The sequence below is a fragment of the Amia ocellicauda genome, chromosome 6 (assembly GCF_036373705.1).
Source record: "Amia ocellicauda isolate fAmiCal2 chromosome 6, fAmiCal2.hap1, whole genome shotgun sequence".
NCBI classification, from domain to species: Eukaryota; Metazoa; Chordata; class Actinopteri; order Amiiformes; family Amiidae; genus Amia; species Amia ocellicauda.
Window position 1 is genome coordinate 39,634,725 of NC_089855.1, and position 12,300 is coordinate 39,647,024.

At 44.3% G+C, this 12,300-nt stretch overlaps 1 protein-coding gene across 1 annotated transcript in view; it reads right to left on the reverse strand.

The window, feature by feature from the left end:
- LOC136751870 (voltage-dependent T-type calcium channel subunit alpha-1I) overlaps positions 1–12,300 on the reverse strand; it is a 96,131-nt gene that overhangs the window by 45,024 nt on the left and 38,807 nt on the right. The window contains exons 10-16 of the mRNA XM_066707625.1: positions 9,695–9,846; positions 9,037–9,222; positions 8,491–8,608; positions 7,149–7,304; positions 5,793–5,883; positions 5,089–5,249; positions 423–935 (exon numbers count right to left, since the gene is read on the reverse strand). Coding sequence (XP_066563722.1) covers positions 423–935; positions 5,089–5,249; positions 5,793–5,883; positions 7,149–7,304; positions 8,491–8,608; positions 9,037–9,222; positions 9,695–9,846 — 1,377 coding nt within the window. The remainder of the gene's footprint in view (positions 1–422; positions 936–5,088; positions 5,250–5,792; positions 5,884–7,148; positions 7,305–8,490; positions 8,609–9,036; positions 9,223–9,694; positions 9,847–12,300) is intronic.

Sequence of the window (12,300 nt, forward strand, 5' to 3'; positions counted from 1 at the left end):
TGACACATAAACACACATACAAACACAGCACTGACATACACAGGCATACAGACACATAGACACACACACACAACAGACACAACACACACACTGTTTGAACAACCCAACACTACACTACACTGTAGTAAAATACACTACACTACAAGGCATTACATGACAATACACTACAGTTTACTACACTACAGTGTACTAAACTACACTCACTGGGCCCAGTTTAGTAAAGCCCAGTGAAGGCCTGAAACTTTGGGAAAGTTATCAGTCAAGCCACGGTAACAGTGTCAACAGTGTCCTATAGGGAATTTTACCAGGCTGAACTCAAATAACAGGCACATTTTAACTTCATGGAAGGGGGGGGTGGGATCTGTGATCTATGATGCCATTTGTGTTCAACCAATCACACACAGGCAATCACACACACTCACATAGTCGATCTCATCCTCCAACTCCTCTCTTCCTTTGCGGGAGTTGAGGTGGGGGTACACCTCCCCAAGGAGAGGGGGCTGCGGGCTTTTCCCATTACAGTCCTGGTGCTCACCCCCACCCAGGACCCCCGAAAAGCTCTTTTTGCGGTGGGGTGGACCGTGGGCTGGGCGAGGGTTGGGCCCTGGGACCTGCAGCAGTTCAGGGAGCTCCAGGGAGAGGGCGCGCCTGTCTCGGCGGGGGGCAGGTGGCATGGGGGGGTGGGGGGGGCCATGGCGGGACAGCAAGGCAGGGGGAGGGGGCAATGGGGCAGATAGCAGGGACTCGTGCTCGGCTTGGCTGGGGTTGGGGTTGCATTGGCGGATGCTGCCCCCACACATGCTACCCCCTCCTCCTCCCATACCCCCCCCCAGCCCCCCAGAGGCCCTGCGCAGACTGTTCCAGCTCGACCTCCTGCTCCAGAAGGACTGGGGAGGGTGCCCCCAATGGTGGAAATGGGAACTACAACCAGCGTACTGAGAAAGAAAGAGAATAAAGAAATTAATAAATCAATAACAAGAATTGAGATGGATTAGAGCAACGTTTTTCACAATGCTGGACCTGGAATTAGGACTGCATTTTGCCATTATAGATCTGTATATGTGTGTATGTAGTGTTGGGGAAACCACTTTAAAATAGTAGCTAGCTACTCTATAAGCTACTTTGACAGAAAAATTGCTAGCTAAAGTTACTTTTGAAAAGAAGCTTGGCACTTTCAGAGTTTTTTCTAATTTGTGAATATATTGTGATGAGCCAGTCGGCTCAGTCACTGATCAATTGGCCCTTACCTTAATTGGACTGAGCATTGTGACCAATCATGGGATGTCATATCGGGAGCAGATGGGAATATAAGCAGTGCTCAGAAAACACATGGGAGACACTATTTCTAGTGCTAGCCATGTTTGGGGTTGGTCTGTGTGCTGAGGGTGCGGGGCTGCCTGTTTTAGACTAAACTCTGAGCTGTTTGCTGTGCCAAATCCTGGGTGGGGGGAAGCTGTCCAATTGAAGGGAAGTTCTCTGGCTCCATTTTAAATGTTTACATTGTTTGCATGGTTATATGCAATTGTGTGTAAATTATTGAATACAAGATACTGGCCAAAGCACTGACGCTCCGGCTGCACCGGCCACTCCCTCAAGTCGTGGGTTCCGACCATGTCTGTGGTGCCCGGGGGAGATTGGCGGCCGACAACGCCATGCTGCTCAGGGATGTCGTGGCCTACTCGAACGAGAGAGGGCTTCCCTTGGTCCTAATTAGTCTGGACCAGGAGAAAGCCTTCGATAGAGTGGGCCACGAATACCTGCAGCTCGTCATGGAGAGGATGGGTCTCGCTCTTGGCCTGAGGAAGTGGGTGAAGATCATCTACAGCGGCCTAAGCAGCAGGGTCCTCGTGAAACGCCACCTGACCAAACCATTTCCGGTCAGGTCGGGGGTCCTGCTGTACATCCTCTGTTTGGAGCCGTTCATGCAGGCGATCCGCCGGGACGTCCGGGTGACAGGTTTCCATCTCCCGGGTTCCGGCGGAGAGCAACTGAAAGCCCTGGCCTATATGGACGACGTGACCGTGGTCTGCACGGACGTGCCGTCCATGGCCAGGGTTGAGGAACTGCTGGACGGCTTCTGCAGGGCGACGGGGGCCGCTGTCAATAAGGCCAAGAGTAAGGTCTACCTCTCCAGGGCATGGCCTGTCGGCCGGGGCCCGCCGACCGCGTTCCATGTGAAGCCGTTCATCAAGGTTCTGGGTATCACGATTGATGGGACCAACACGGGCACCCGGAGCTGGGAGGAGGCCTTATCCAAGGTCCAAAGGAAGATCCACGGCTGGAGCACAAGGACCTTGATGATGGCTGGTAAGGTACTGGTCGTAAAGGCCATCCTCTTCCCGATACTCCTCTACATAGGTATGATCTTCCCCCCAGACAAGGTCATCACAAAATTAGTGACAAGAATTATATTTCGGTTTGTCTGGGGGAGTAAAATGCAGAGGCTGAAAATAGTGCAGATGGTGAAGGGTACCCTGGATGGAGGCAGGGGGGTCCCGGATGTTGTGCGGCTTATAAAGGCGCAGGGGCTGGCATATGTGGTCAAGAACATCCAGACCATGCGGCCTCTGCGCCATGGATAACACCAGGCCGCACTTGTGGGATCCCCCACCGTTCTACAGGGTGCTCCGAGCATTTGCGCTTGAAGTAGGCCTCCATAAAGTCGTGCTGGCCTCCTGGGATTATAAGACCATCTGTAGCCAGATGAGATCTACCCATGAGACCAGCTGGATAGAAGATTTCCCTCCCGAAACCTGCCGGTTTATCTGGGCTAACGCTATGCACGTTTGCCTCACAAACACGCAGAAAAATGTCTCCTGGATGGCTGCGAGTCGGTGTCTCCCCACCCGAGTGTTCATGCACAGAAGGGGCCTGGCCCCTTTTGACATCTACCCCTACAAGGGATGCCTGGGAAAGGAGACGGAGGCTCATATCTTAAGGGATTGCCCCTCCGCCTGCAGGGTCTGGCTCCTGTTTTCTCCGTTCCTGCACAGGTTTGACGTTCCTGTGCGGGTGACCGCCCAGCAGATCCTTTATGGTCCAGCCAGGGGAATTACATCCTCAACCCTGTGGCGTGTCGTCTGCGCAGTGAATCAGGCCCTGTGGGAGGGACGGAACATCTGTCTATTCAACAAGCAGGAGCTGGACCCAGTCGTCATCGCGCGGAGGGGCATGGTCCTAGTTAGGGAGTATGTCAATCTGGAGGTCCACCAGAGGGGCAAAGAGGAAGCCTTCAAGAACTGGCAAATACAAGATCTGGGGGAGCTCAGGATCCCGTGATGGGACCCACCTCCGGGGACGGCCATCTCCCCCTGCTGGAGCCCGAGTTCAAGAACTTTTAACCTCTTTTAATGAATGTTTGTCTTTAGAAATTATTTAAAAAAAACAAATTTTAATTGTTTTTAAAGAATGATTTGATTGTAAATGCACTTGTTTTGTTTTGGTATTTGGTTGGCTTTGTTTTGTTTCTTTGTCAAATACATTGGCCGTTTGGATTTTAATTTTAAATGCATCAGATTGTTTTGGTTTTGTTTTTTATTTTATCGTTTTAATTGTTTTATGATTTATCTGATGCATTTTCAATTACTTTCAATGTATTCAATGTTGTTTGCAGGTGGCTTAATATCACAAATGTATTGTTTCATTGATTTAAGCACATGTTTATTTGAGTTTATGTATTTTGTTAATCACATTAAGATTTTAAAAATTTTAATTGATTTTAGAAATTGATTTAAAAAAAATTTAATCATAAGTATTAAAATTTTGAATGTGTTTTTATTTATTGAAATGTAAAATACTTAAACAAATAAAAAAGTAAAACAGAATGCTTTCACTGTTTTAATAACATGGTTTTATGCTAGTCCTTTTATGCTAGCGTAATAAGAACTAACTCATGTACTTAGACTTAAAAACTTACTGCGGTTAATCAGTTAATCTGTGTAATAAGGTCAGTGATTAAACAGTGCTGGATTCTATTATTAACATTATTCAAATCAACTGATCTAAAATGGCAATAAAGCCATTTTTGGTTTGTTTTAAATCCTGGGTTTTATATTTAAGTATCTGCACTGGTCTTTATAGTTAGAATTGCTGTGTTGGAAATTTGGTTCTTTTATCTATATTGGTGTTTACTGTACTGTTTATTTTGGTATTATTATGAAGGTTACTTGCTGTTAGATTATAACTAACATTCTATGTAAGAGGAATTATTTGACTATGAAATTAATTGAACTATTTAATGGATATTTACTTTTTATGGATTGCTTTTTGATACTGGGCCTAAATTGCACATCATGTACCCAGCTTTTATCTATTTGTTTATTAAAAGACTTGTATATTCCCTCCTGGCATTTCTCTCTCCCCTTTTCCATAACTCCCTCTAGCTTTCCGGAGTTATTTGACCAGACCATTCCTTTACATCAAAGGTGGTGATCGCTACACAAGTCCAGTTAGAACACAACCTTGCTAGGACAGGTTTCGTTACAGTATACATCTGTTTTAGAATGAAATGCAAAACAAATTTATAGCTAAAATAAAAAAAAAATGCTCATCAAAATAACAGCCTTGATTTTCAGCAGCAAATTACTGGTGTTTAGAATTCAAGCCTTACTAGAGACAGCCCAGCAATGCAAAGTCAGCTAAGTTATTTCAAATCCCTGATCCAAAAATTGCTTTTTTTGAGCTCTTGCAAAACATAGCACTGGATGTAGTGGTAGCTTCAGTAATTGTTCGATGGAAGAAGTAGCTCGCTAACTTTTAAAGCTACAATAAAATCGGCTCGCTACTGGCTACTAGCATGGCTACTATTAGAAAGCTACTCCCCAACACTGTGTGTAAGTGTGTAAGTAAGTATGATTGTGTGTGTATATGTAAGTGTGAGTGTGTGTATATATGTGCGAGTGTGTATATGTGTGTGTATCTGCATATGTAAGTGTGAGTGTGTATGTATGTGTGGATATGTATACTGAGTCAGGAGTTTATTTTGCAGTGCTCGGCCTGTGTCTGAGTTTACACTGATGAGAATCCCAAGTGACTGACTGCCTGACTGAGTGGGAGTGCACAGAGGCGGCCTGTGCCACACTGCCTCACCAGTGACCTCTGCTCCAGGCTGGCACACCCCAGAGAGATGACGCTGCTCTTCCGCGCCCCCAGTGCCAGGTGCACCCTCTCGCCAGGGTACCCCGCCTTGGCCAATGGCAGGGGTCCGGTCTCCAGATGCCCGTTGGGGGTCAGGGTGCAGATCTTGGGGTCTGTGTGGGAAGAGGGGGGCGAGGGAACTGAGAAGTTGGGGGCACCAGAGTCACAAGACACCGACGCAGCCAAACACTGTCCCTTCCTCCATGTACACTCTCTCACACATACAGGAGACAATACTGCACAATACTGTCCCCACCTCCATATACACTCAGTCACTCTCTCACACACAGGGGTCTATAACTGCAAAATTCTGTTCCTATATAACTGCAGCATATATTCCCTAGCTCCATGTACCCTCTCTCACACACACAGGGGCCGATAACTGCTTACAAGTCCCTACCTCTATATACACTCACTTACATATTTCCAATCTCAGTGTGATTTTGGGGGACAACACTGGATTCATTCCCCAATTCCTGCTTCAGAAACCATTGTGTTTAGTCATGAAGATTTTAAATCCCATAGGAACAGACCTCCAAGACTATTTCACACTGTAGCCACTCATACCACCTTCAATAAGTCATGTGACATAACGCATCGCCCAGCATGTGAAAGCAACCAGGGGTCAGTGTCTGAAGGGTCCTAGTGCTATGTACCTGAGAGGTGGTGTGGGTCTTTCTGTTTCTCTATGTCATCAAAGTTGGAGGATGATCTATCGTCATCTGAGTATGAGCGATTGGCGTCCCCCTGTCACAGAGAGAGAGAGAGAGAGAGAGACGGGGGGTTTAATACAATCCAGTTGTCCTACATTGCATACAGCGTTGGCTCCAGTCTGGGCCCCATACTATACTATACTATACTACAGGGGTAGTCAATTATTTTTTGCCAGGGTCCAAATTTTTTGGTCAAGGTATAGTCAGACTCCAGACGTGGGGGGGAAATCACAACTCCAAATGCCCCTTTCCAACACACACACAATTCTGTGAATTATTAATGTATCCCGTTGCTTATATTTAGTACATTCATTTGACAAAGTACAAAAATAAAACATTTATATACATGTAAATATAAGTATTAAAGCACTTTCAGACCAATTTTAAATATTTTAATTTGTCAAAGATGATTGTAGGGATATAGATAAACATAATAGAAACTTTCAAGCATTTTGTGTCTTATTAGATTCAAGTCTTTACCACTTCCCTTTATCACTGTCCAATGTTCAAAATCAATGTTGGAAAATGAGGGCAAAGAGGATTGAAGGAATTCAGGGTGGGGGGTTTGGTGGTCCTCCCCCAGAAGATATTGAAAATTGGAGACCTGAAATGCGTGATTCTGAGTAATTTCGAAGTCAAAAAATCTGTATGAAATCCATTAAATCAGGCAGATTTGGACTTAAACATATCTTTGCTTCACACGTCAAAGATCCGCAGTATAGCTGTTTATTTATAGACATCAGGAAAACAAACAGAATACCTGTGTTTTTGACGAGTACAAAGTGATGCTCTTGCCCCAGTCCAGAACGTGTATAGAGACGCACGAACCGAGAATCTGCGAGCAATCAACTAACTGACTAACTAACTAACTAACTAAAGTGAACTCGAGCTCTATATAGGACATCCCATATTAATACGTAACATCCTATTGGCTAATAACCAGGAAGGGCTGCTACTAGGTTCCACACAATAACAAGCATAACATAACATAACATAACATTACATTAAAAAATAAAAATCATGATCATAAGTTAATTAAAAATATTCTTGTGGTCCATTTAAAAGCTTCTGGTGGTCCGGATTTGGCCTGTGGTCCGCCTATTGACTACCCCTGCTATACTATACTATAGTCCACACAGCGCTGGCAACAGTCTGGGCTCCTATACTATACTATATTCCATACAATGCTGTCTTGAATAGGGCGAAAGATGGAAAAAGAGACAAAGAGAGAGAAACACACACAAACACACACTCTCCCACACGTATACAGACACTCACACACACACACACAGATTTCACCTCAGCCTGGAAGCCCTCCACTAGAATAGCCACCAGCAGGTTGAAGAGGACGTAGTTGCCAAATGTCATCAAGGCTACGAAGTATAAGGCCGCCCAGGGGGAGGTTGAAGCCATACCATTATACAGCACCACATTCCAGTCCTCCTGTGTCAGGATCTGAAAGACGGAAAGAGGGAGAGGGAGAGGTTAATACTGTATAATACAGACACACACCCCAATTACTTTTCACCAGTTTAGAAGAATTATATGAACCAACAGGCCAGACAAGCATATACCCCCATCTCACGATGCAATGCCTGATTCGCACACTCCCCACCCAACACTCACAAAAAAGGAAAACAATACACATTTTTCAAGATGACTGACTATTTCTTTGTTTAAATGTAGCATAGGAAATACAATATTTCCTGCATTGCTCCAGTGTTCCGCAGAACCAGACTGGTGAATTACACAATGGACAGTCATGATCGCAGCAAATCCAGTTAACCAAGTCCGTAACGAGTGAATTTCGCAAAGATCCAAATTGTTCTTGCTTAGTTCTTCAAAAACTTCACCAGTAGACCATGCAAAGGAATGGGACATTCCACTCAATAAGACAAAATGTGCTGTTATCAATGGAATTTGTCTGACCAGCTCTACAGTAGATATTTTTTTGTTTTGTCATAATGTTTTAACACTTCTTCCAGCATATATATATATATATATATATATATATATATATATATATATATATATATATATAACACATGATTTTAAAAGCTCAGTTTCTGTGAGAGGCTTTTTGCTTTTTGCAAGATGCCAGGCAACACGAAATGATGCTGTTATTGCATGTTCCTGGACGGACATGGTTTTATGGATCACAAGCACACAGTTGTGGCATAAAGAGGCTTTATTTTATCTTTGCATGGGTTTGACTTTTGACTTCTTGTTAAAGCTGTCATGGTTGGTTTCAAAATGTCAATGAACATTTGCAGTTTTGCAGACTGCTACTGTTTGTGTGCTCTTTGCACTTTTTAGATATATAAATGTACTAATGGAGTGTACTAACAGTGGATGTTTTTGGAACATGGTAAATTTGTAAACTGCAGCTGACAAAGTGTGTAAACTCATTCATTCTTATTATTGTTTTTATTGTGAGACTTTAATATTTTATTGTTTCTTTTATTGTTTCTAAGTTTAGATGTGGTAGCGAGTTATGTTACCCAATGTAAAAAAAAAGCTCTTTGTTTATTAATTTCTTCTTAAATTGTGTAGATTTTAATATAATTTAACTTTGCTGAATCTGAACATTATCAAATATATTAAAAAATATATTTATCCAGAGGTATGGGAATGTGGTCACCTGGAAGACAGTGACGATGGCCCAGAGCAGTGAGTCGAAGTTCTTGCGGTCAGGGACAGTGTCCCCCGCATCCGTCTTCAGACTGAACTTACAGCCAAAGATGTGCATTCCCAGGATACTACCAGGAAAAGCAAAAACACACACAAAAAACATGGAAACATTTTCTCTATCCCTTCCCCTTTCCATTCCACCTCTGTCTCCTCCACTGCACATCTACAGATTAAGTCATAGGGATTCTCACTCATACACTTACAAGGTAAGTCTACTACACCCCACCCTCTCCCTCACATCCCTCTCTACCTCTCCATTACATAGAACCCTCCCTCTCTCTCACTCCCGCTCTCCTCCCTACATCCCTTTTCCTCCATTTTCCTTCCCACTCCATTTTCCCTCCCTCTCTCCTCCACCAATTCCTTCTCCCAATCCCCTTCTCTCCCCCATCCCACCCCCTCACCCCCTCATCTCCATCCCTCCCCCTCTCCTACACTTCGTCTCTTTCATTCCCCCTTCCCCTTTCCTGCCCCCAATCCCTGACCACCCCCTCACCTGAAAATGAAGATGAAGAGCATGAGCAGCATGCAGAAGGTGGCCACATTGTCCATGGTCTTCATCAGCACCACCAGCTGCCGACGCAGGGCTGGCATGAAGCGTACCAGCTTCAGCACCCGCAGCAGACGGAATGTGCGGAGCACAGAGAGGCCCCCGTCAGACTGGCCTACGATCTCACACACACTGTGTGAGAGAGGGAGGGAGAGAGTGAGTCAGAGGAGGAATGAGAGGGGGAGAGAGATGGGGAGGAGAGAGAGAAGGGGTGGAGAGGGGAGAAAGAGGAGGAGAGAAGGGCAGGAGAGAATGGGAGAGATAGGGAGAGGAAAAAGAAGGAGAGAGAGAGGTATTGTTATAAACCATCTCCATGTGGTGAACTACACTTGTGCTCATGTCATAAACCCATGTTGTGTGCTCCTGTTATTAACCTGCCGTGGGCTCTGTGTGTTTTGTGTTTTAAACCCTCTGCATTCTGTGACTCTGCAATATGCACCTAGTCTGTGCTGTGTGGTCATGGTGTATAAACCCTGCTGCATCTGGGTTACAAACCGGCGGCAGTTTAAATAGTTGCAGTGTGTATAACCTCTGTGGATTTGTCACCCTGGGGGGGCACAAGTGATCCCATCCCCCCCCACAGACCCATCAGGGCAGGGCTTACCTAATGATGACAATGATGCCATCGAAGATGTTGTAGGGGTTCCTTAGGTAGCTGAAGAAGCCGAAGGCAGTGAGCTTGAGGATCATCTCTAGGGCGAACATGCTGGTGAACACAATGTTGCAAATCTCCAGCACATTGGTCAGCTCCTCTGGCTGGGAGAGGGGGTGGGGGGGAAGAGTAGAGGTGGGGAGAGGAAGGAGGAAGGAGAATGGGAGGGAGTGAGGGTGAGACGGGGGTAGTGGAGAGAAGGAGAGAGGAGGGGGGGAGGGCAAGAAAGAGGGAGACAGGGTGTGTTGGGGAGGGTGGAGTAAAGAGGATTACAGTTTTTCACAATAATTTACACACTAAAACTGTTTCTATTAATAACATATCCCAAACCACTAGTTTAGGTACCAAAAGAAAGATTATATCAACAAAAGTATAATCATTATTAACCTGTTTCACACAAATTCCAGATTCATTCAACTGTTTTTGCTAAACCCAAAACACAGTTCTCTTCATAAAGCACAACCTTCATCAATGACAGCTCATATGTTCATGTAGAAAGTACTGCCATTCAATATACCAAACTCCAATCACTAAAACTCCAAACTTTTTACACACTGTCCTCAAGGTGCAAACACTATTAAGCTTAATTGTTCAATGAGCAATCAGAACTTTGGCATGAATGAAAGGGCCACAGGTGAGTTCATCTGTGTTATAGAACAATCAACCCTTGGACAGGATGCAACATGTTTACATTCTCTTACTTTAGTTGAAGTATTTTTACATGAGCTACTTTTGTTTCCCCAACTTCTAGTATTTGTGTATACTACAATTGACCTGGGTGTAGGTGGAGTATCATTTTAGGAAATGTGTGTAAAATATTGTGAAATACTGTAATAATAGCTTAAAAACCTTATTATAGCTTATTTTTTAAAAAGAGTAAATAAGTGTGATGACCAGGGTGGGGGATGGGTACTGATGAAGTGCCAAGTGAGGGGGGGGGTTGCTGACGAAGTGCTGCTGACGGAGTGACGACCCGGGAAGACTGCTGATGATATGTTGTGCGCCCCTGCTATAGAAACACACACGCTTTAGCTCCTTGCCTTTAAACGGTCTGTGTGCTTGCAGTGTGCAGAGATGCACACAATGACAGACACTGGGCAGCAGGCCAGACAACAGGGGATTAAATCCGAGACAGAGGACAGGGAGGCAGGAGCCCTCTGAGGTCATCAGAAAGAGAGAGAGAGAGAGAGAGAAGGAGAGAGAGGGAGAGATAGAGAGAGACAGTGTGTGGGGTGTGTGTGTGTTTCTCTGTGTCATTGTATGTGTATGTGTCGGTCTCTGTGTGTCTCTCTGTCATGTCTGCATTTCTGTGCGTGTCTTTTGCATTTATTTTTACTGAGTGTCTTCAGTCATTCACAGAGTTGTGATCAGTGACCCTGTGACCGCAGTGAGGGGGCGGAAGAGAGAGAGGGAAAGGTAGAAAGAGGAGAGTGGGAGAGAGAGAGAGAAAGAGACCAAGAGACAGAGAGAGAGAAAGAGGAAGGCAGTAAGCACAGGGAGAGAGACAGAGAGGAATGGACAGAAATATTAGGTAGTGAAGAGAGAGAGAGAGAGAGAGAGAGAGAGAGAGAGAGAGAGAGGGAGGGAGGGAGGGAGAAGGAGAGAGATAAATGTTATTTTTTAATTGAATTTGATTTTGATTATTTATTTATTTAATATTATTATTATTATTTTAACCTATTGACATAAGTACATAAGTTTTTGTATGTGTGTAATTCATTATTATTATATTATGAACTATTTTTAAATTATTATTTATTTATTATGTCTGTCTGAATTGTACTGCTTGAGAGAAAGAAACTGGTTGTTTTACAGGATGAGGGACACAGCAACCCAGTATATAGCCAACTGCCACTGACTGAGGGGGGCGCAAGTGATCTCCATCCATAAGGGCACAGCTTGTGAGCCAATACAACAATACAATTTTAAATATACTTTATTTTACATTTTTTATTCATGGCTGTTATGTAATTGCAAGTGTACGTGACTCTTTTAAAAAATATTCTTGCTCTCCACACAGTATTATTATCATTCATGTTGCAAATTATCTTTTATATTTCCTTTAGTAACACTTTGGCAATACTTTATCTATGGCATACCAATAAAGAACCTTGAATTGAACTGAATTGAATTGAACTGAGAGAGAGACAATAAATTGAGGGGAATGAGGGGAGAGACAGAGTGAGAGCAAGAGAGATGTGGGCGGCAGGCTTAGTTTAGCCGCAGCGCAGATCCATGTGTCCTTGGGCAGTGACGCCACCTGTTTTCTTTTATTTTTATTCCTCTTCTGTGTTTTTATGCCTCTCTGCTGATGATGTCTGATCTCACTGCCTAACCACTGACTGTAGGCTGCAGGGATTATAGATATCTTCAATAATAATAATAATAAGAGGTAAAGATCAGGTGTCTGCCTGTGTGGGGTGTGCCTGTTTGCCACTCCAGCTTCCTCCCACTGCCCAGAGACAGGTTATTTAGGGTGACTGGGAACTCTAGACTGCCCTTTAGTCATATGTGTGTGTGTGTGTGTGTGGGTGTGGGTGTGTGCTGCCCCCTGATAG